The following is a 19,290-nucleotide window of genomic DNA, read 5'->3' as shown; positions in this document are numbered from 1 at the left end:
TTTAATTAGGAAAACTAGTTAGTTAGTTATGAGAGTTAGTTATTATGTTGTGCACTCTCTAATGGCTCCTGTATGTTATCTATACTACTATATATGTGCTAGTCTAAAACTCTCATAACACAGAACTGCATAATGATCAATGCAGTAATTTTAGTTTTCTACGTTTATAAGTTTTTTTTTTCTGTTCTTCTTTCATTCGTTACTTTTCTAAATAGCTTCTCTTTCATTTTTATTCTAGAGTTCTTGAAACTCTCATAGCATTCATCCTTTTCTCAAAATTCAATGTCATTATTGTTGCTGCTGTTAGTCTGTCACTACCATTATCGTCGTCGTCGCTGCTGTCATTATCACCGTTGCCTTCGTTTTTTTCTTTTTTCTTTTCTTAAGGTTGTCTTCTTGTTGTTGTTGTATTTCATTTTCTTTGTGAATCGAATGTATCTTCTTTATTAAGTGAAATTGAAAAGGTATGATTACATTTTACATTATTTTTCTATGTTCAATATTTGTGTACTATATGTATGAATTTATGTGCTATGTTGAATAAAAATGTGTACTGTGCTTAAATATTTGTGTGATGTAATAAACCAAAATTTGTTTAATGATTTGTGATAAATTAGTGAGTTACTAGGCTATTAGTTTTGATTACTTGTATTATTTTTCTATACTCAATATTTATGTGTTATTGTATATATTTTTTTTTCTTGATTATGGTTATTTATGATGTTCTTAGTGTTTTTTTAATTGAATTGTTTGAAAAATTAGTGTTATTCTATAATTCTGATTTTTGTGTTATATATGTGAATTTGTGTGTGTGCTATATTGAACAAAAATGTGTGTTACGTTTAAAAATTTGTGTGCTATGATAAACCAGAATTTATTTAATGATATTTGTCAAGTTAGTGTGAGCTACCAAGCTATTAACTTCGATCACTTGTGTGCTGTGAAAATGAAGGGATATGTGTTGTTTCGCTTTATTTTGATTTACACATGTGATGTAATATGGTGTTTGCAGTGTTGATAGACAATTGCAAGAAAGACGAGGCGATCGTTAAACTTTTCAAGAGCCATTACATTCAAAGCTAAATTTCACATCTTGCATTTAAGGGTAGCATTCCATAAATACAAAGGAGAGGTGTTGGGTGCACTAAAAGATTGTCGTGCCGCACTCTATGAATCCTAACCACAAAAAAATGTTAGAACTGCACATCAGAGTTAATAACCATGAGTCATGATGACATACTTAAAAAGAATGTCAACAACACCTTTTTGTGTGTGTGTGTGTTTTTTTTTGAAAAATAGAACCTGTAATAACATTAGTTTGCAATGAATGGTGACTGGTTTACACACTATGAAAAAAAAAGAGAAAAAAATAAATGTATAACAAAATTCAATAAAAGAATATACATATAAATTTTAGTGTAGTAAAAACTTGTGTGCTGTGCTTTAAAAATGTGTTATAATTCAAAAATTTGTATACTATGTGCAAAAATGTGTGTGTTATATCGATAAGTTTATGTTACATGCCAATTTTTGTGTGCTATACTTCAAAAATTATTGTGTTATGCTTTCAAATTTGTGTGCTCACAACAAAAATTTGTGTGCTGCAAAAAGTGTAGAAAAACTTGTACATGTAGTGCAAGTTCTTTAAATTGTGCGCTAGTGGAGTACTGCATAACGTGTATCACGCATTTCATTTTTTATTTTGAAAGTGATTTTTATTGTAGTTGAGCCAACTTAATTGGATTTAACTGTAAAAAAAAATTTGTACATGTAGCATCACTCATTAAACAAATCCTCATTTTTGTTATATTTAAAGAGCAATGCTAGGGAACCAAAAGGGTATTAGCCAAAAACCAGCCAAATACCTTTGGGTGAATCCAAAATCTCTACGAGTTAATATATATCGATGTTTCTTCTGCTAAATATCAGAATGTTTCTTTTTCATACTAAATGGATGTTCTTTTATATATTTTTCGAATTTTTTTGTATTGCAAATGTGAATGTCTCTATTTCTTTAAGAATTTCATATATTTTTTTTAAATTTTATAGATATTTAATTATTTTTTGCTAAAATATAATTGAATGTTTCTTTTTTTATTTTTTTTAAATTTTATAGATATTTAATTATTTTTGTTAAAATATAATTAGAGGTTTCTTTTGTTAAGTATTAGGATGTTTTTTTCATATTAAATGAATGTTTTTATATAATTAATACTGACAAATAGCAATTCTTCCCCAAGTTCATTCTTCCAAGATGTAACCTGACCTCCGTACAAATATACCTGCATCATCATCAAGATCCATATTGTATTATATTAAGAAAAACACACACAATGCATGTGAGAATGGATTGGATTGATGAGAATGAATGAGGAAGACTTTCTACTTCAAAACCCTATCTAACGATGCTGATCGTGACAAAGATTTTCTACTTCCATTGGAACCATTAGAAACCCTTGCTGATGCTGAGATGAGGAAGACTTTCTACTTCCATTGAAGACATTAGAATTCCTTGGTGATGCAGCTTCGTATGTTTCCGAAACCCTTTGTGGTGATGAAGAAGATGAGTCCAAATTTGCAATTAGGGTTTTCTCCTCCAGAGCTCTATTGGGTGGCAATGAAAGTGGCGAAAGTAAAGGTGATTCAGTAACAGCATTACCATGAGTATCTTCTTCTTCTTCAACAAAATCTCTCTCTGGTGTTGCACATGCTGAAGAACAAAGCGAAGAAGAATAAGATGAAGAACGTGAAGAATTAATGTGTTGGTTGTGCATTGGTGATAATGTAGGTGACAAAACCGATATCATGATTTGTTGCTGTGGCTGTGGTGGCGGCGACGACGACGGCGAAAGATGTACCGGCGAGGAAGGCTTTTATAAGTTTTAATTAGGTTAATGTGAGAGAGAAGAGGAAGGCTTTTATAGGTTTTAATTAGGTTTACTTAATTAATTTTAAATTTTTTGAATTTAAAATATTTAAAATTAATTATTAATATAAATTAATGTGGTTTTGTTTAGTTTTTGACTGATAACCTTTTGGTTCCATATACTTTTCCATATTTAAATTAATAATGATAGATTTTATTACGGAATTTACTTTTCATATAGAAAGGGAACAAAAATGATGTATTTGCCCAATATTAATAATTGGGGTGTTTTACATATTTGTGGGTGAACTCAACATGCAGAGGCGTGTTAACACAACGCCGTCAGTGTGAGCCAAAATTCGTCACTATCGAACAACACACGGAGGCATGCTACTCAGAGATTCCACGCAATTTTCGCAGAGATTCTCGCACGTTTACAAAGAATCGTAGAGGTTTTTTTTTAACATGAAGAGGGTGTGTTGGAACTGTGTCTGCATACAGGGGACATCTCATTTCTCCAGAAACAAGCAACGCAGAGTTGAAACTCTTTAAATTGAGCTCAACCCTCCTTCAGCATTCAACAAAATTCGAAGTAGGAGAAGATAGGGATTTGGCAGTGGAGGTTCTGCGAAGAAGAGGAAGAGAGTTAGTAATATGTTGAAAAAAAAGAATGATTATACATAAAAAAAATATTATAAGTTTGTATTAATTAAAAATAGTACGTAATTATATGGTACCCAAATAACATATTAGCAATTATTTGGATAATTACTTCATAAATTTTACTTTTTATGTATTTAAAATCTTTTAATTTTATTTAATATTATTTTTTTAGTGTTAATATCATATGATAATATAGCATTACTATTCTAGTATTATTATTTTTATTTGTATTTAGTATTATTTATTAAATTTAATAAATAATATAAATATTAAACTATTTTCGAATAATATTTTTATTTTTCTAGTATAATATTATTTTATTTTATATTTATAATTAATAAATAAAAAATAATATAAATATGAGTATATATTTTTTTGAATTTTTTTGTTATAATGTGATTATTTTTTGTAGATTTAATAAATAATTTAAATATTAATAAATAAATAAATATTATTATTTTTCAAATTTTTGTTCTTGTATTTATTTAATAAATATTTATATTTTTTATTTATGAAAATAAATATTTTATTTATTTTTAATATTTTAATAAATAAATATTTTTTTATTTATGATTATTAATAAAAATATTAATAAATATTTTTTTATTTTTGAAAATAAATAAATAATATAAATATAAAAAATATTTTTCTTCGATTATTTGTTACAATAATTATTTGAGGATAATAATATTATTATATTTTATTTTCTGTTTATTAAAAATAATAAATAATATAATTATTAATAAATAAATTTTTTAATAAAGTATTTACACTAGTAAATAAATAGTATGATATAATATTTTTATTTTAGTATAATAAATAATTGTTTGTTATAATCTTCGTTCCTTTAAACTAATAAATATATTTAATAAATAAATATATTTTGTTGCACCAGTTTAATAAGAATCTTATGGTCCGTAAATTTGATGTACCGGAGACATAAAATTCGATGGTAGAAGACGCCTTATGAGCAACAGAATTCTACCACGTTTCGAGAATTGGAGTGATTAAAGGTTATTATCCTTTGCTATCTGCTCTCGTGGAAAGGTGGTGGTCAGAGACTCACACTTTACTATCTATGTTTGCATATTCAAAAAATTTTGATGCATGCATGGCGTTAAGATCTAAGTTACGCATAAAAGGTGGAACGTCCATTAGTTGACTAACTGCGGGCGGCTCCACTACATTCTCCATTACTACCTCACTTTCCACATATCACCATTCTCGTCTTCGTTGCCGGCTTCATAAATAGCTTCGAAATCCTCTTCGCTATCACTGTTCATTCCTTCGTACACTTCAACTCGATCATCCTCTATATCTGAATCATGTTCAATCCCATTTTTTTCTACATTTTCAAAATCAACATACAACTCAATCTTTGGCTATCGTACTTGAGTCAGTCGGTGGATATGGAACATATTTTGCATTCTTGCTTCGTTAATGATCGGCATAATATCAAATTGATTTAGACCACCAAAAATTATAATGGGATTCCGGTACAGAATATTGCTCACTCTCTTCAACATATCATTCTCCATACTTTGACAAAGACCGTTCTAAAGTTCTATGAATGTCATGGTGCATGGAACCACAAACGAAAATGGAGTCTCACTCACAAAACTCACTTCCTTATGAGTATTTCGATCCGTATAATTTTACTGTTGTGATACACTATCAAATTTGTGGTACTCTCCATTACACCAGAAACACATTTAAACAGCTCTCCTTTTTGCAATGAAATGGTACTGAGAGTTTGCCTTATATAGGAAGAACACTCAACACGCAGACTACGTGTTGCATTGCCAACTAATCAGAGTGCAACAAGTCGACATCACGCTCCCACGTGCTGAGTCAGCATGCCTTCCACGTGTTGACTGTTGACAACACGCCTCTACGTGTTGAGTCACATCTTTCATGTATTGCAGCTGCCCAACTGACAAGTTTAGTGATCTACAAATATACTAAGGGTCCGTTTGAGAAGTTTTAAAAGTGATTTTTTTGAGCTTTTGACTTAAAAATGACTTTTTTCCTAATACTACTATTTGTTATCACATTTCTATAAAATAAGCACTTTTAAAACTAAAAATTCAAATACAAAATAACTTATTTATAAGCTACTTTTAATATAGTTATTTATTATTTAAACTATTTTTTTAAAAAAAATTAATTAAACTGTATCTAAACTGAACCTATATGCTACTGTTCCCGTTAAAAACACCAATAATATTTTTATATGAAAAAAAAATGAGCCATTTTATTAGACTACCAATTTTTTTTTTTTTAAATAAACACATGACATGGACCTTTTATTTGGCGGGGAAATTGGGCCCGGGATATCTTAAACACGAATCCACGTGTCTGATTCCAGAAAGGATGAAATCCTCGGCGAGTGTTGACGTCATTTTCACGACGGGACTCAACTGTGAAAGAGAGAGACAAGAACGCTTCCAAAATTTGGAATGTGATGGAACCTCCCCGAATGCTCCACACTCACTCCAACTCTCTTCTTTTTCTCTTTTAATTCTTCTTTTCTTCTCCTCACTGCGCAAGCAACGTTAAAGTTCTCAGCTTCTTTAATCAATTAATTCTCTCACTCTTCACTCTTCATTTCAGCTGCTACTAACTGCTAACCAACACTATCTTTTTTTTCTACCCATGGCTTCTACGACGTCGTTTCCGGGTCTCTCTTCACTTTCCCACTCTGTTCCAATTTCATGCAGCAGGAACCACCGTGCTCTTCTTTCTAATCCTCGCTACTCCTCCCTTGCTTTCCCTTCAAAGCCCTTCAACTTCCTGAGATCGCTTCCCATCACCAAAAGGAACCATTTTGCAAATGGGTTTCGGACAACAACTCATAGCAATCCCCAACGTTTCTCTGTTCGCTGTGAAGCTTCAAGTGGAAGGGTAACATTTCATATTTGCTTCAAATTTCATTCAGTTTCAGTGTATAACCTTGCAATTGATTGTAATGGAGCTACTTGTGTAGCTAATTATAGTAATATAACTAACTAACCAACTAACCTAGCTCAACAAACTAATCACGTCGGTGATTTTCTCAGCTTCTTTGCAATCAAAATTAATGTGGAATCTTGGTTATATCTTGTTTTTTTTATGGTATTTGGGATTTGGTACTTTGGTTGAAGCTTGTGGGATGCAGGGGATGATGTTTTTGGCTTTTATGTAATGGCAGATTACGCAGCAAGAGTTCACCGAAATGGCGTGGCAGGCGATAGTTTCCTCGCCGGAGGTGGCGAAGGAGAACAAGCATCAGATTGTGGAGACTGAGCACTTGATGAAGGCTTTGTTGGAGCAAAAGAATGGTCTTGCTCGCAGGATTTTTTCCAAGGCTGGAGTTGATAACACTCGGCTTCTAGAAGCTACTGACAAGTACATTCAGAGGCAACCCAAGGTAATTGACTAAAGTAGAGCAAGTTTGAACTATAATATGATAGCTTGTATTGTTGCATTTTGTTGGCTGGTTTTTGCTACTCATTAGAGGATAAGATAGTTGTTCATTGTTTATGGTTCTGTTATCTGAATACTGGGAATTTAGTTGTTTAACCTGTGTCAAAATATGTTAGGTTCTAGGGGAATCAGCTGGTTCAATGTTGGGGCGTGATTTGGAGGCATTGATTCAGAGAGCCAGGGACTACAAGAAAGAATATGGGGATTCATTTGTTTCAGTTGAACACTTCCTTCTTGGTTTTACCCAAGATCAACGTTTCGGGAAGCAGTTATTTAGAGATTTCCAAATATCGCAGCAGACGCTAAAATCTGCAATAGAGTCTGTTAGGGGACGCCAGTCAGTTATTGACCAAGGTAATGCTATTTTCCATTTGTCTTTTACATATGACAAATGCTAATGTACAATGTATGTCTCTCTAAGGTGTTAGGATCTGTACGTTACATACCCTTGTCAGCATTTCATCTTGTTCGAGCATAATTTTTTATTTGTTGTAGATCCGGAGGGGAAGTATGAAGCCTTGGAAAAATATGGGAAAGATTTGACAGCAATGGCTAAAGCGGGAAAACTTGACCCAGTCATAGGAAGAGATGACGAAATACGTCGGTGCATCCAGATTCTCTCCAGGAGGACAAAGAACAATCCTGTGCTAATTGGTGAGCCTGGTGTAGGAAAGACTGCAATTTCTGAAGGGTGAGTGCTAGGTCTCATCTTTGCTGTCACTTTGGCTGGAAAATGAATTATATTTTTAATGAGTTGCTATATTTGAAGGCCTTCATTTTACTGTCCAGCATAGTTCATAAATACTGGCAATGGAACCTGTGAATCACGTTGAAAATGACATAATTTTATTTAAACTTATGATGGTATATATTCATTTTGAAAATTAAGAAAATAAATTAAACTTGGCTATAAGTTCACAATACTTGTGAAAATACTTCTTAAAAATAGGGTGTGTGTTACTGTGTTTAAGAGGTTGGCATCTGTGATTGATTCAAGTGATTCTGTTCTCACTTTGATCTTGGTCTGGATGCGCTTGTTAATATTACTTACTACCTTCTACATATTGACCTAATCCTTCCTTGGTAACAGGCTTGCTCAGAGAATTGTGCAAGGAGATGTTCCTCAGGCTTTAATGAACCGTAGGGTATGTGCTTTATCCAAATTCTGGGGCTATTCTTGAGAGTCGGTAAGAAGGGGGAAGGAAAGGAACCGAACAATGCATTTATGTTTCTAATTCGGTTTAAAATGTTGATGTCAATATGTCATGATCACTATTGTATCCTCTACCATCATTGGTTTAATTCATTTTTAAAAGGAACATTAATGTTTTCCCCCCTAATCCTCCTCGTTTAAGTTTGCATAATTTCTTGGAGTTGTAAAGTTGATCTTATTTGCTTTTCTTGTTTCAGCTTATATCACTTGATATGGGTGCACTTATTGCTGGAGCAAAGTACCGGGGAGAATTTGAGGACAGGCTAAAAGCTGTCCTTAAAGAAGTAACAGAATCTGAGGGTCAGACAATCCTTTTTATTGATGAGATCCACACAGTTGTTGGGGCAGGTAATAAGCTTCAACTTTCCTCTTTCAGATAGCTGATTTTTAGGTATGCTTAAAGTTGCTTGAAAGGTCTATAGTAGACCCCTAATCACAAATTGTTTTATCTTCCAAGACTTTAGATTAGTGGAGGTTATGATATTAGATGATGTTCTCTTCCTAATATATTACTTATATTCCCAGTTTATGCCAAGTGGTGTGATTTTGAAATTAACATGTAGAACGTTGGATTTGATTGCAATTTTAATCCATCATATTATAGGTGCCACAAATGGTGCTATGGATGCTGGTAATCTTTTAAAGCCTATGCTTGGTCGGGGAGAGCTGCGTTGTATTGGCGCTACAACATTAGATGAGTATCGCAAGTATATTGAGAAGGACCCAGCTCTAGAGCGTCGTTTTCAGCAAGTTTATGTCGACCAACCTACAGTTGAAGATACTATTTCAATACTGAGGGGGCTGCGGGAAAGGTATGAGCTTCATCATGGGGTCCGAATTTCGGACAGTGCACTTGTGGAAGCTGCAATTCTCTCAGATCGATATATCAGTGGAAGATTTTTGCCTGACAAAGGTAATAATAGTCTATGCATTCGCAAAAGATTAGTTTTATATGAGCAATATATGCTTCTGGCTTATCCTCCTTTATTACACTTCTAAGTCAATTTTCTTTTCTGGCATCAATGATGCTTATAATGTATAAGACGTTAGACGCTCACTCCTAGCTACTGTCAAATTGCAGCTATTGATCTGGTTGATGAAGCCGCTGCCAAACTGAAAATGGAAATTACTTCTAAACCTACTGCACTTGACGAGATCAACCGGTCAGTCTTGAAACTAGAGATGGAGCGACTCTCTCTAACAAATGATACAGATAAGGCCTCAAGAGACAGGCTAAATCGTCTCGAGACAGAGCTCTCTCTTTTGAAAGAGAAACAGGCTGAGCTCACTGAACAGTGGGAGCATGAAAAGTCAGTAATGACTCGAATTCAATCAATCAAAGAAGAGGTGTGTTATTTTTATTCAAGTGTTCACTCTCTTGTTTAAAATAGATTGATGAAATGTATGTGAAATTTGTTTTGTACTTGTGTCTATATCAACTTAAATAACATGTTAGTAAACAGGTGGTGTTGTTGATTATAATTGAATATAAATTTAATCATGTAAAAAGATTACTTTCTTGTAATTGAACATCAATAGCAGATACTCATCGTTGGTTAATCTCTACATATGCAGATAGACAGGGTGAATCTTGAGATCCAACAGGCTGAGAGGGAGTATGATCTTAACCGTGCTGCTGAATTAAAGTATGGCAGTCTGAACTCCTTGCAACGGCAACTGGAAACTGCAGAGAAGGAGTTGGATGAATACATGAGCTCCGGCCAGTCTATGCTGAGGGAGGAAGTTACAGGAAATGATATTGCCGAAATTGTAAGCAAGTGGACAGGTATACCTGTTTCAAAACTACAACAATCAGAGAGGGAGAAGTTGTTGTATTTGGAAGATGTGCTCCATAAGCGTGTGGTCGGTCAAGACCCTGCTGTTAGGGCAGTAGCCGAGGCAATCCAACGGTCAAGAGCAGGTCTTTCGGATCCTCATCGTCCAATTGCTAGTTTCATGTTTATGGGACCAACGGGTGTGGGAAAGACAGAACTGGCTAAGGCACTTGCTTCCTACTTGTTCAACACAGAAGAAGCACTTGTAAGAATCGATATGAGTGAGTACATGGAAAAGCATGCAGTTTCAAGATTGATTGGAGCTCCACCTGGATATGTTGGGTATGAAGAGGGAGGTCAACTTACTGAGACGGTTCGCCGCAGACCTTATGCTGTTATTCTGTTTGACGAGATCGAGAAGGCACATGCGGATGTTTTCAATGTATTCCTTCAAATCTTGGATGATGGAAGAGTGACCGACTCGCAGGGCCGCACAGTGAGTTTTACTAACACAGTTATCATTATGACCTCGAATGTTGGATCCCAATACATAATCAACACTGATGATGAGACCGAGTCGAAAGAATCAACTTATGAAACCATAAAGCAGCGCGTACTGGACGCAGCAAGAGCTGTTTTCCGCCCAGAGTTCATGAACAGAGTTGATGAGTATATTGTTTTCCAGCCTCTAGATCGTGAACAAATTAGTAGCATTGTGAGGTTACAGGTAATTTAACTACCAAGTACATTCTCAGCTACACTTGAAAATTTCTCTAATATCCAAATTAATTGATGATTCTCATTAGGATTAGCGTGCTTGATCAGTCTATGATTGATGCTAACTACATTCTTGACCTGTTAAAATTCGAAGTTTCATGTTACAGTCGATGGTCTAACACACTCCTCCTCTTGTCAATTACAGTTGGAGCGCGTGCAGAAGAGAATTTCGGACAAGAAGATGAAAATCAAGGTGACAGATGCTGCTATTGAACTTCTTGGAAGTCTAGGGTATGATCCAAACTATGGTGCAAGGCCAGTAAAGCGAGTGATTCAGCAGAATGTAGAGAATGAACTTGCCAAGGGCATTCTTAGAGGAGAATTCAAGGATGAAGACACAATCTTAATAGACACAGAGGTCACAGCATTTTCCAACGGCCAACTTCCCCAACAAAAGCTTACTTTTAGGAAGATTGAACCTGATTCAGCAGAACCTTCCACTCAAGACAGCTTGGAACCTTTTCCACAGACATCTTGAAAGGCTTTATAGTTCCTTATTGCATCACATGCTAAGTGTCATAAATTTGAGTGTATATTGGTTTTGTTAAACCGATTGAATAATGATCCTGGTATAGTTTGCATCAAATATATAGTAACAAAATTGCTTAGTGACCAATGATCAATACAAATACAACACTTCATAATTCACATTTGTCTTCCAAAAAGTATTGTAAATATTATCTAATAACATATCTACTGTGAGATTAGTAAATTAACCCATCATAATTCGTGATGTTAACAGTGCTAAATATGAACAAGGCTTAGTTTGTTTTTAAGCTGTGCCGAACTTGGATGTTAAATCACGGTTTTGGTCAAAATTTTCCCGACTGCAGAACTCCGTTACGCAATAATCAGCTTTACTTTTAATCCCGTTCTTCTGTCAACATATTCATTTTCTGAGATGTGTCCTTTCTTATTCTCTTTATTTGTTACACTTTTTAATATATCTTTCAATTAATAACAACAACAAAGCTTTATCTAGTGAGATTAATATATCTTTAATTAATAAATAAAGAAAGTATACTTTTTGTTTTTAAAATTTATTCAAAATTTCAAAATTACTCTTAAAATTTAATTTATTTTAATTTTGTTTTTAATGTTTTCAATTTGCATCAATCTTATCTCTATATCCAAATTCTTCTGGTCAAAATAGTCAACATTTTTTCCAATGTTACCCTTTAAAAAACTATTCACCATCATAATCATTTTCAAAATATGTTTTTCTCTGACCTCAAACCCTCCTACTTATTTAGAGATATTTTTGAAATTCTTAGAAATACTTTTAAAATTTTTAACAAACTTATAAGACAAACTTAAATAATTTAAGAATGCACCAACAAATAAAAAGAAATGGAAGGAGCATTTAGGAAAGTAGATTAGGTTTGTACTTTTCAGTCTAAACTAATTTTAACTCGATAAAAGTCTACAAAACTAGTGAAAAGATTTTGTGGCGATTCTGATAACATGCTAATGAATCCTCATGGTATACTGAGAAAGTGTTACATCAACAAAATCTCACTCGATACATGGTATATCACATAGTTAGCAGTAATGACTAACAACCATCCATGCCAAAATTCACAAGAAATGTTGGTTCTCAGCATCATGGTCCTTCCTGGGAAATGCTGGCATGATTTGACACACCACAACCTAAAGCTCAAAGCTAAATGGTAATGGTGCACTTGAAGAGAAATCTGACACAGAAGTTCAACCTTCTTGTCAGGACTTGCTGCCAATCTGTTCAAAGACAACGAGAGATGCTATGAGCAATACAGCAGTTATCACATATACCTTCAAGAATGGATAAGACCATATAACTATAAAAATTTGTTTATTAATATTGACCAATACTATCAGACCTTATACGGTATAGCAAAAAGGCCTAATTTTACCAAATGTATAAATTTAGTGCAAGGAAATCCTTCAAATTCAATCATCAAAGTCAGCACTAAACATGATAATGATCCAAAATAAAAATAAAATTTAACAAACCCACCAAATAGCATGATAATTGAGCCTAAAGTGAGGCCAAGTTCTAGCATTAGAAGAGAAACAACAAAATCTTGGGTGAGGAAGTGCTAATAATACAAATTGTATTTAGGGATTATATGTTGAAATGAGGATGCCACTGTCCAACTAAATCTTCCACAGTATCCTTTTATACTTCTATCATGAAGAACTCTTATGGATATATATATATATATGTAAACATAAATAAGCAGAGAGAAAGTACCTAAGAATCAGTTAACTATTCCTCCTCTGATGAGGATACCTCTTCTGAATCAGACAATGGTAACAAGGTGCATGTCCCAAGCATGTGGCCGTTGAGGCACACATAATACTCAACACCATCTTCATAGGAACCCAACCAGGAACTAGCACTTTGAGGGATCATTCTGGCCTGCCGCATGTTCCACAACTTCGCCTTGCAATAAATGCAAACTTGTGTAGGATGGAGTTCTGCAGCCTTGTTAATAAGCATCTTTCTGACCTTGGAAGTTCCGAACGACTTAAACACGCCACGGAAAAATCCTATATTTTTATCTTCACCTTGGTCTGGATGCTCACAAGGATAGGACACATACAGAACATCGGTTCTGCATCGTCGCAAAAGAAAGCTCTTCCCTGAAGTTCTAGAAAACCGAGTCTGATAAACAAAGTGACCGGGGATACCAATTTGACCGAACAAGGTACCATGTGTGCATCCTGTACAGTATATAAGCAGCTTTCCTAGGGCCCTCCAATTCCCATCAACAATGTGGCTCACACCGGATTGCAGATCACGGATCATCCTTGGAGCCCTCGTTCGACAAAACTCTTTCCATAGAACTCTCTTGGCAAGATCATCAAACCATTTGCACACACATGAAAAAGTTGCAATTAGCTTGGGATTCCAATTCAAATTATGAAACAATAAGAATATCACATCTTCACTTATATGCCCTTTAGTGCATTGGCAGCTAGCCGAGTGTATGCATCGGTACTGCTTATTGAGGATCATTTTTTCATCACCTGGCAAGAAAAATTCTCAATAAATTATTATAAGTTATAACAACTCTTTGTTGAAAAACTTTATGGTATCAAATATCAACGAATATGAGAAAGCCTACACACCAAGTTACTTCATGGAATCAAGTAAATATCAACTAATGAAACCAATACCGAACGATGCTAAACCCCTAACTTGAAAACGGAATATTCTAGAACGTCCATCCATGAACTATTCAAGAGAGAAATTTGGTACAACCAAAACTTAATGTATAGCATTCAGTTTTGTTTATTTTCTCACCCCAACAATTATTCATGGATGGAGGAGTACTACATTTTCTCAAGTTCTCAACCAAACACATGAAAAAAGCCAAGAAAGGATCACAGAAACTTCAACACGGTTCCTCTTAGAGACAAAACAAAAGTGAATTCCTACTACAATTCAGGCAAAATTAGAGATTTCCAAAACCCTTCAAGCCCCAGATGATGAAAAATCAACCCAAAACCCAAGCATTGAACTTAGGAGAGGAATTGGTGACAGCAACTTCAAAAATATCAAAAAGATAAAAACTTGAATCATAAAAGAAAAGAATTCCCGTCACCTCAGTTCAATTCACCCTGCTTTCAGCGTAGCCTCCAAACCTTATAACCCCAGAAAAAACCCACCACCGGAACCATTCGGAAAAGAACACAAAGCTAAGAAAAACACCAAAGATCAACACACATAAATATAAGAACTTCCAAGGAAGAAGAAGCAAGTTAGTTGAGTAACTCACCTAACAGCAGGGTCAATTTGGTCAAACAAAAACTTCATAGAAGAATTAAATAAAGGTAACAAGGTAGTTACTTTCAAATGCAGAGAGAAACAGAGAGTTCAAACTTCAAAACGAAGAAGATAGTTTTCTAGCTACGATTTCAATTTGCAACGATAACTGTAAATATATCCATTTTTTTCAATCATAGAGTGCACGGTGTTGGTAGAATCGCCTTAAGAAACAAGGCCCAGTTAAAAAGAGACACCTGTCCAATGACACGTCATCATAGTGATGTGGCATTGTGGATTTTGGTTCTGTGGGGTCCATTATCCATGACGTGTCATTCGCGTACCAACTGAAAGGTCATTTTCGTAAACCAAGGAAGGGGCACGTGTCGCTCTTACAGAGCGAGTTTAATTTGGTAATATAAGCGTGTGCACGTGGCGTTAGCGTAATAAGGGGAAGGTCATTTTCGTAATATGGCGTGTGCTTGAAGCACCACAACATCGTTTTTGATCCAACAAAAGAGGATAAAAAAATAGTAATTTGTAAAAAGTTTAGATTTTTTTGTGTCGGAAGTAGGAACCAAATATTTTTGTTGGCTCAAGTAGCAACGTGGCAGCTCCAGAATGCTCCAAGTTTCAGTTCCCTTTTCCAATTTTGTGATTAAAAATATAAATATCTTTGTGTAACTGTTTTGCTTGTGTGTTTGCTTATGTCAAACACTCAAACCAAAGTAGGCTTCTGAGATATTTTCATTTTTCAAAATCTCACTCACTCCAATGACCATTATTGTATCTAAATTTTAATGAATATGACCAGAAAACATGTTATATGAAGCAGGATCTAATCATCTAGTTTGGATAAAGAAAAAATCAATTGAATATTCAATCAAGAACATGAATGTGATAGAAGACGACAAATGTTGAAAGATAAAAAAAGGTTAAAATAAAATTATATACAAAATAGTTAAAAGAGATTTTTGTATAGATAGTTATTGTAGAAATAAAAAAAAACTCAATGGCAATTAAAGTTTTTTTTTTAATTTATATACCTGATATTATTTAATAGAATAAGACTTTATTGATTATTGTTGTTGTTATTATATATAATAAAACTATGAAAAAAAAAAAAGATGAAGAGTGATTTTCAAAGAGCACGATAAGAGTAAGAGTGATCTTCAAAGAGAACGCATAGAGTGTGATAAGAATAATCTTTAGAGAGCGCACGTAGAGCGCAATAAAAGTGTAGATGGAACTGCTGAAACAAAATGCAGACAGAATTGTCAGAAAGAAGTGCAGACGGAACTGCTGAAAGAAAGCACGGACGGAACTACCGGAATGAAGGCAACTGCGGGGAGAAGGCGCAGACGGAACTGCCGGAAGAAGGCGCAGACGGAACTACCGGAAGGAAGCGCGGACGGAACTGCCGGAAGGAAGTACAGACGAAACTGCCGATAAGAAATTCATATTTATTTTTGAAAATTATAGTCACAGTGAATGATTTATTCCATGAATGGTAGTTGTTTTATGTGAGAATAGGGATAATCAAGACTAAGGTAGATTTTCACTTGGATGGATATAATAGGGCTTGGTTGGATCTTGAACTAAATTGAAATATTGATTATTCATTGTGGAAGGGAATTGAAAGGGCTCATTTTTTTCATTATGGGTTTGGTATTGGTGTTGTCCAATAAAATGGATGCATGACCAATATTTCCACTGCTATGGAAGTTACTCAAAACGTGGGTTACGCTTAGCTTTGTTTTTATTTATTTTATTTTATTTTTTGAGAGAAAAAGACAAACGCAGCATGCGTTTTGTTTTTTCAAAACATTTTAATTTTTTTTTTAAATTTCCTTTTAACCTAATCGTAGGCTACGTTTTGATGTGGGCATAAAAAAAAGTTTTTTTGAAGTAACAAAACGCATCTTGTGTTTTATTTTTTGGTGTCAGCTTTTTCATAAACGCAGGTTGCGTTTTATGGGCTGTCAGCTTTTTTTTTTGGAGAAACTAAAAACGTATGTTGCGTTTTGTTTTAAAAAAATATTTTAAACAAGGGTCCGGCCTATAAATACGAAGCAACACTCTCATTCAGCTTGCCTTACTCCATTTTTACTCATTGTATTCTTCTTTCTTACACATATGTCGTAGTGCTGAGTTTTTTTGGCAGTCAGGTGTGTCAAAAAAATCGGATTAGGTGAGATTGCAGTTATGGAAAATATTGCAAATTTACGAGTATATTATAACGGTGAGGTTATACTAAACACACATGAGGAATAACTTTTGTTTGTGAATGTCCGTTGTCATTTGCTATTCCATGTACCATGAGTTTTGTAGAGTTGCAAAATGGACTTTGTAATAACATTCAAAGCCACATTTCAAAAAAGGTGAGCAATATTTTATACAAGAATCCTGTACAAGTATTTGGTGGGCTGATACAGTTTCAAATGATGCCCATCACTGACGATGCCAGTATGCAGCAGATGTTATGTATTTATCAACAAACTCAATTTCATGTGCCGATGATAGAGCTGTACGTTGAGTTCGAACAGCAGTCAGAGTTGGGCGAGGTTGGAGAGGAGGTCAATGTTGATGAGCTCAGGGATATAGATTGGGAAGAAAATAATAATGACAGTGAAGAGGAATTCGAAGCTAACTATGAATTAATAATAATAGAGTAAATGACAAATTCGTCCCTGACCTTTTTTACCGCGGACTTTTTCGTCCTCGATGGTTGGGAAATACGTTAATGTCCCTGACCCCCCAGAAAACTAGACATTTTTACCCCTCCGTTAGAGTGTCTCCGTTTAGCCCTGACGGAAAATGGTGACGTGGCTCCGTGGCGCTGAGCTGGCCGTAACGGGCTGCCACATCGGCTGGGCTTTCCAAAAGAGGACAAATATGTCCTCAGAGCCCAAAACGCAGCCGTTTCTCCCCAACCTTTCGAAACTAAGCATAACTCACACACGCAATACACATAACACCAAAACGATCAAAATTCCTCCCCCTGTTTCTCCTTCCAAAAATTGCACTACGTGAAAGAGCAATCGGCGTTCGGTAAATTAGCTGTCGAAGGCAAGAAAGAAGGTTACTGTGGAGGTTAGCACTGCCGTCTTCCTTTCAAGGTAAGATCGCCTTCCTTACTCCTGAAGTTTCTGTAGTTTGTACTAAGGGTGAAGTGATCATGCGTGCATGTTGACAGTGTGTGTAACAGTGGTGTAATGAGGGCAAAAAATAGTTTTTAGAGCATGATGTGTAGTAGTCGTAGGAGGTATTGTGTTAGGGCAATGGGGGGTTATGTAATAAATTTTGAATGTAATGTAGTATTGACACATAGTTGTTTGTTGGTAAATTTCAGATGGTGGATGTTTTTGTGGTGCCAGTTTTTCACCACGGAGGTAGCTTTGTGAGAGGTAGTGATGGTGTTCTTGTTTATCAGAATGATAAAGAAGAGAGGTTCTCGGAGATGGACCTAGATTTTGTGAACTTCGGGGACCTTGTAACCTTATTTAAGGGTTTGGGATACCAGTCGTACAAGGCAGTATACTGGTATGATCGAACAAGTGGGTTGCTTGAGTCTGGGCTGAACGAGTTAACCGGGGACGCAGGGATCAATGCAATGCGGGATAACTTAGTGAAGGACCAACAGTCTCTCGAGTTCCACATTTACTTTGACCACCCCGTTGATGCTCCGGAGGTAGTAGATGATGCTGGCAAGGATGGTGACGATGAAGTGGATGTGGATGAAATATTAAAGGAATTAAAGACATCCTCTTCATCGGATGATAGGTATGAGAGCACCGAAGATGTATTATATAAACCTCCACCAGCTGGGTTGGAGAGTGATGGAAGTGATTTTGACAGTAGTATAGGGGCTGTTGGTGGTAAGAGGAAAAGAGTAACGGAGCCAAAAAAAGAAGGTGATAACCCCCAAGAAGAAAGTCACAAAGAGACAAGGGATGAAGGATAAGTATAAGAAAGGTAAGAAGAATGTGCAAGATGGTAAAAGGGAGAATCCAAGTGGAGAAGATAGCGGTCAGACTAAAAAAGGGGCAGCTGGTGAAGGTGGTTTAGGGTCTGCTGCTGGGCCTAGTGATGGAGGAGGTGGTGGCAATAGGCCTGGAATGGATAATGTAGGGAGATACTATGTAAGTGAAGTCCTCACAGAGCCTGAGGAAATCATGTTTGAGTACGAGTCCGAAGAATTACACACACCTATGGGATCAGAGGATGAAGGTGAAGGCCACAAGTTTCCAGAGTTTGATGATGACTATGCTCATGGTCAGGGCAGATTTGAGTTAGGGATGAGGTTTGCAACTGTTGAACGGTTTAAAGATGTGGTGAAGGACTCCTTCATTACTGAAGGTAGGGAGGTTAAGTGGATCAAGAATGATAGGGAGAGAGTGAGAGTGGGCTGCAAGGATGAAGAGTGCAATTTCTTGGTTCATCTTTCTTATAACAAAACTCTGCAATGTTACCAAATTAAGACATACCAACCAAAGCATAGTTGTGCAAGGGATTTAGGGAGTAACGCAGCTGACCAGCATTGGATCAGCAGGAAAATTGTGAAGAGGATGGCTACCCAACCACACATGACCACTAGGGAGGCAACTGAATTCCTGAAGGAAGAATTTTCTTTAGCTCCCCATCCTAAGATGGTGTATAGAGCAGTGGTTGAGGCCAGGGATAAGATTATGGGAAACGAGAAGGAATAATACAAGGGACAAGGGACTATTGTGAGCAAATTTTAAGTACTAATCCAGGATCTAATGCAAGGTTGGAACTT

The 19,290-nt window shown here is 35.4% G+C and overlaps 2 protein-coding genes across 3 annotated transcripts; one reads left to right on the top strand and one right to left on the bottom strand.

The window, feature by feature from the left end:
* The first annotated feature begins 5,901 nt into the window (after positions 1-5,901).
* LOC112744537 (chaperone protein ClpB3, chloroplastic) lies at positions 5,902-11,407 on the top strand. Its single transcript, XM_025794200.3, has 10 exons — positions 5,902-6,433; positions 6,720-6,938; positions 7,111-7,348; positions 7,490-7,685; positions 8,085-8,139; positions 8,405-8,555; positions 8,812-9,120; positions 9,289-9,554; positions 9,783-10,709; positions 10,905-11,407. The coding sequence occupies exons 1-10, from the start codon at positions 6,185-6,187 to the stop codon at positions 11,235-11,237; spliced, it is 2,943 nt and encodes a 980-aa protein (XP_025649985.1). The 5' UTR covers positions 5,902-6,184; the 3' UTR covers positions 11,238-11,407.
* Positions 11,408-12,191: 784 nt separating this feature from the next.
* Positions 12,192-14,695, bottom strand: LOC112744536 (EID1-like F-box protein 2). Of its 2 annotated transcripts, XM_025794198.3 has the most exons (4): positions 14,524-14,695; positions 14,350-14,443; positions 12,993-13,771; positions 12,192-12,496 (listed from the first exon to the last, which is right to left on the bottom strand). In XM_025794198.3, exon 3 carries the CDS (start codon positions 13,758-13,760, stop codon positions 13,008-13,010), a length of 753 nt encoding a protein of 250 aa, XP_025649983.1. In that variant the 5' UTR covers positions 13,761-13,771; positions 14,350-14,443; positions 14,524-14,695; the 3' UTR covers positions 12,192-12,496; positions 12,993-13,007. The 2 variants fall into 2 exon arrangements, with proteins under 2 accessions (XP_025649983.1, XP_025649982.1); XM_025794197.3 differs by lacking the exon at positions 14,350-14,443 and having other exon boundaries at positions 14,524-14,658.
* Between the last annotated feature and the right edge of the window lie 4,595 nt (positions 14,696-19,290).

This window comes from Arachis hypogaea, chromosome 14 (assembly GCF_003086295.3).
Source record: "Arachis hypogaea cultivar Tifrunner chromosome 14, arahy.Tifrunner.gnm2.J5K5, whole genome shotgun sequence".
Classification (NCBI taxonomy): Eukaryota; Viridiplantae; Streptophyta; class Magnoliopsida; order Fabales; family Fabaceae; genus Arachis; species Arachis hypogaea.
Note: the sequence above shows the minus strand (reverse complement) of the source record. Positions and strands in the feature narration are given on the sequence as shown.

What these genes read in the sequence shown, in the direction of transcription:
- LOC112744537 (XM_025794200.3), top strand. Translation starts at nt 6,185, where the DNA reads ATGGCTTCTACGACGTCGTTTCCGGGTCTCTCTTCACTTTCCCACTCT. An exon ending in GTGAAGCTTCAAGTGGAAGG is followed by an intron (nt 6,434 to 6,719) that starts GTAACATTTCAT and finishes ATGTAATGGCAG; the next exon opens with ATTACGCAGCAAGAGTTCAC. An exon ending in GTAGCATTGTGAGGTTACAG is followed by an intron (nt 10,710 to 10,904) that starts GTAATTTAACTA and finishes TGTCAATTACAG; the next exon opens with TTGGAGCGCGTGCAGAAGAG.
- LOC112744536 (XM_025794198.3), bottom strand. Translation starts at nt 13,760, where the DNA reads ATGATCCTCAATAAGCAGTACCGATGCATACACTCGGCTAGCTGCCAA.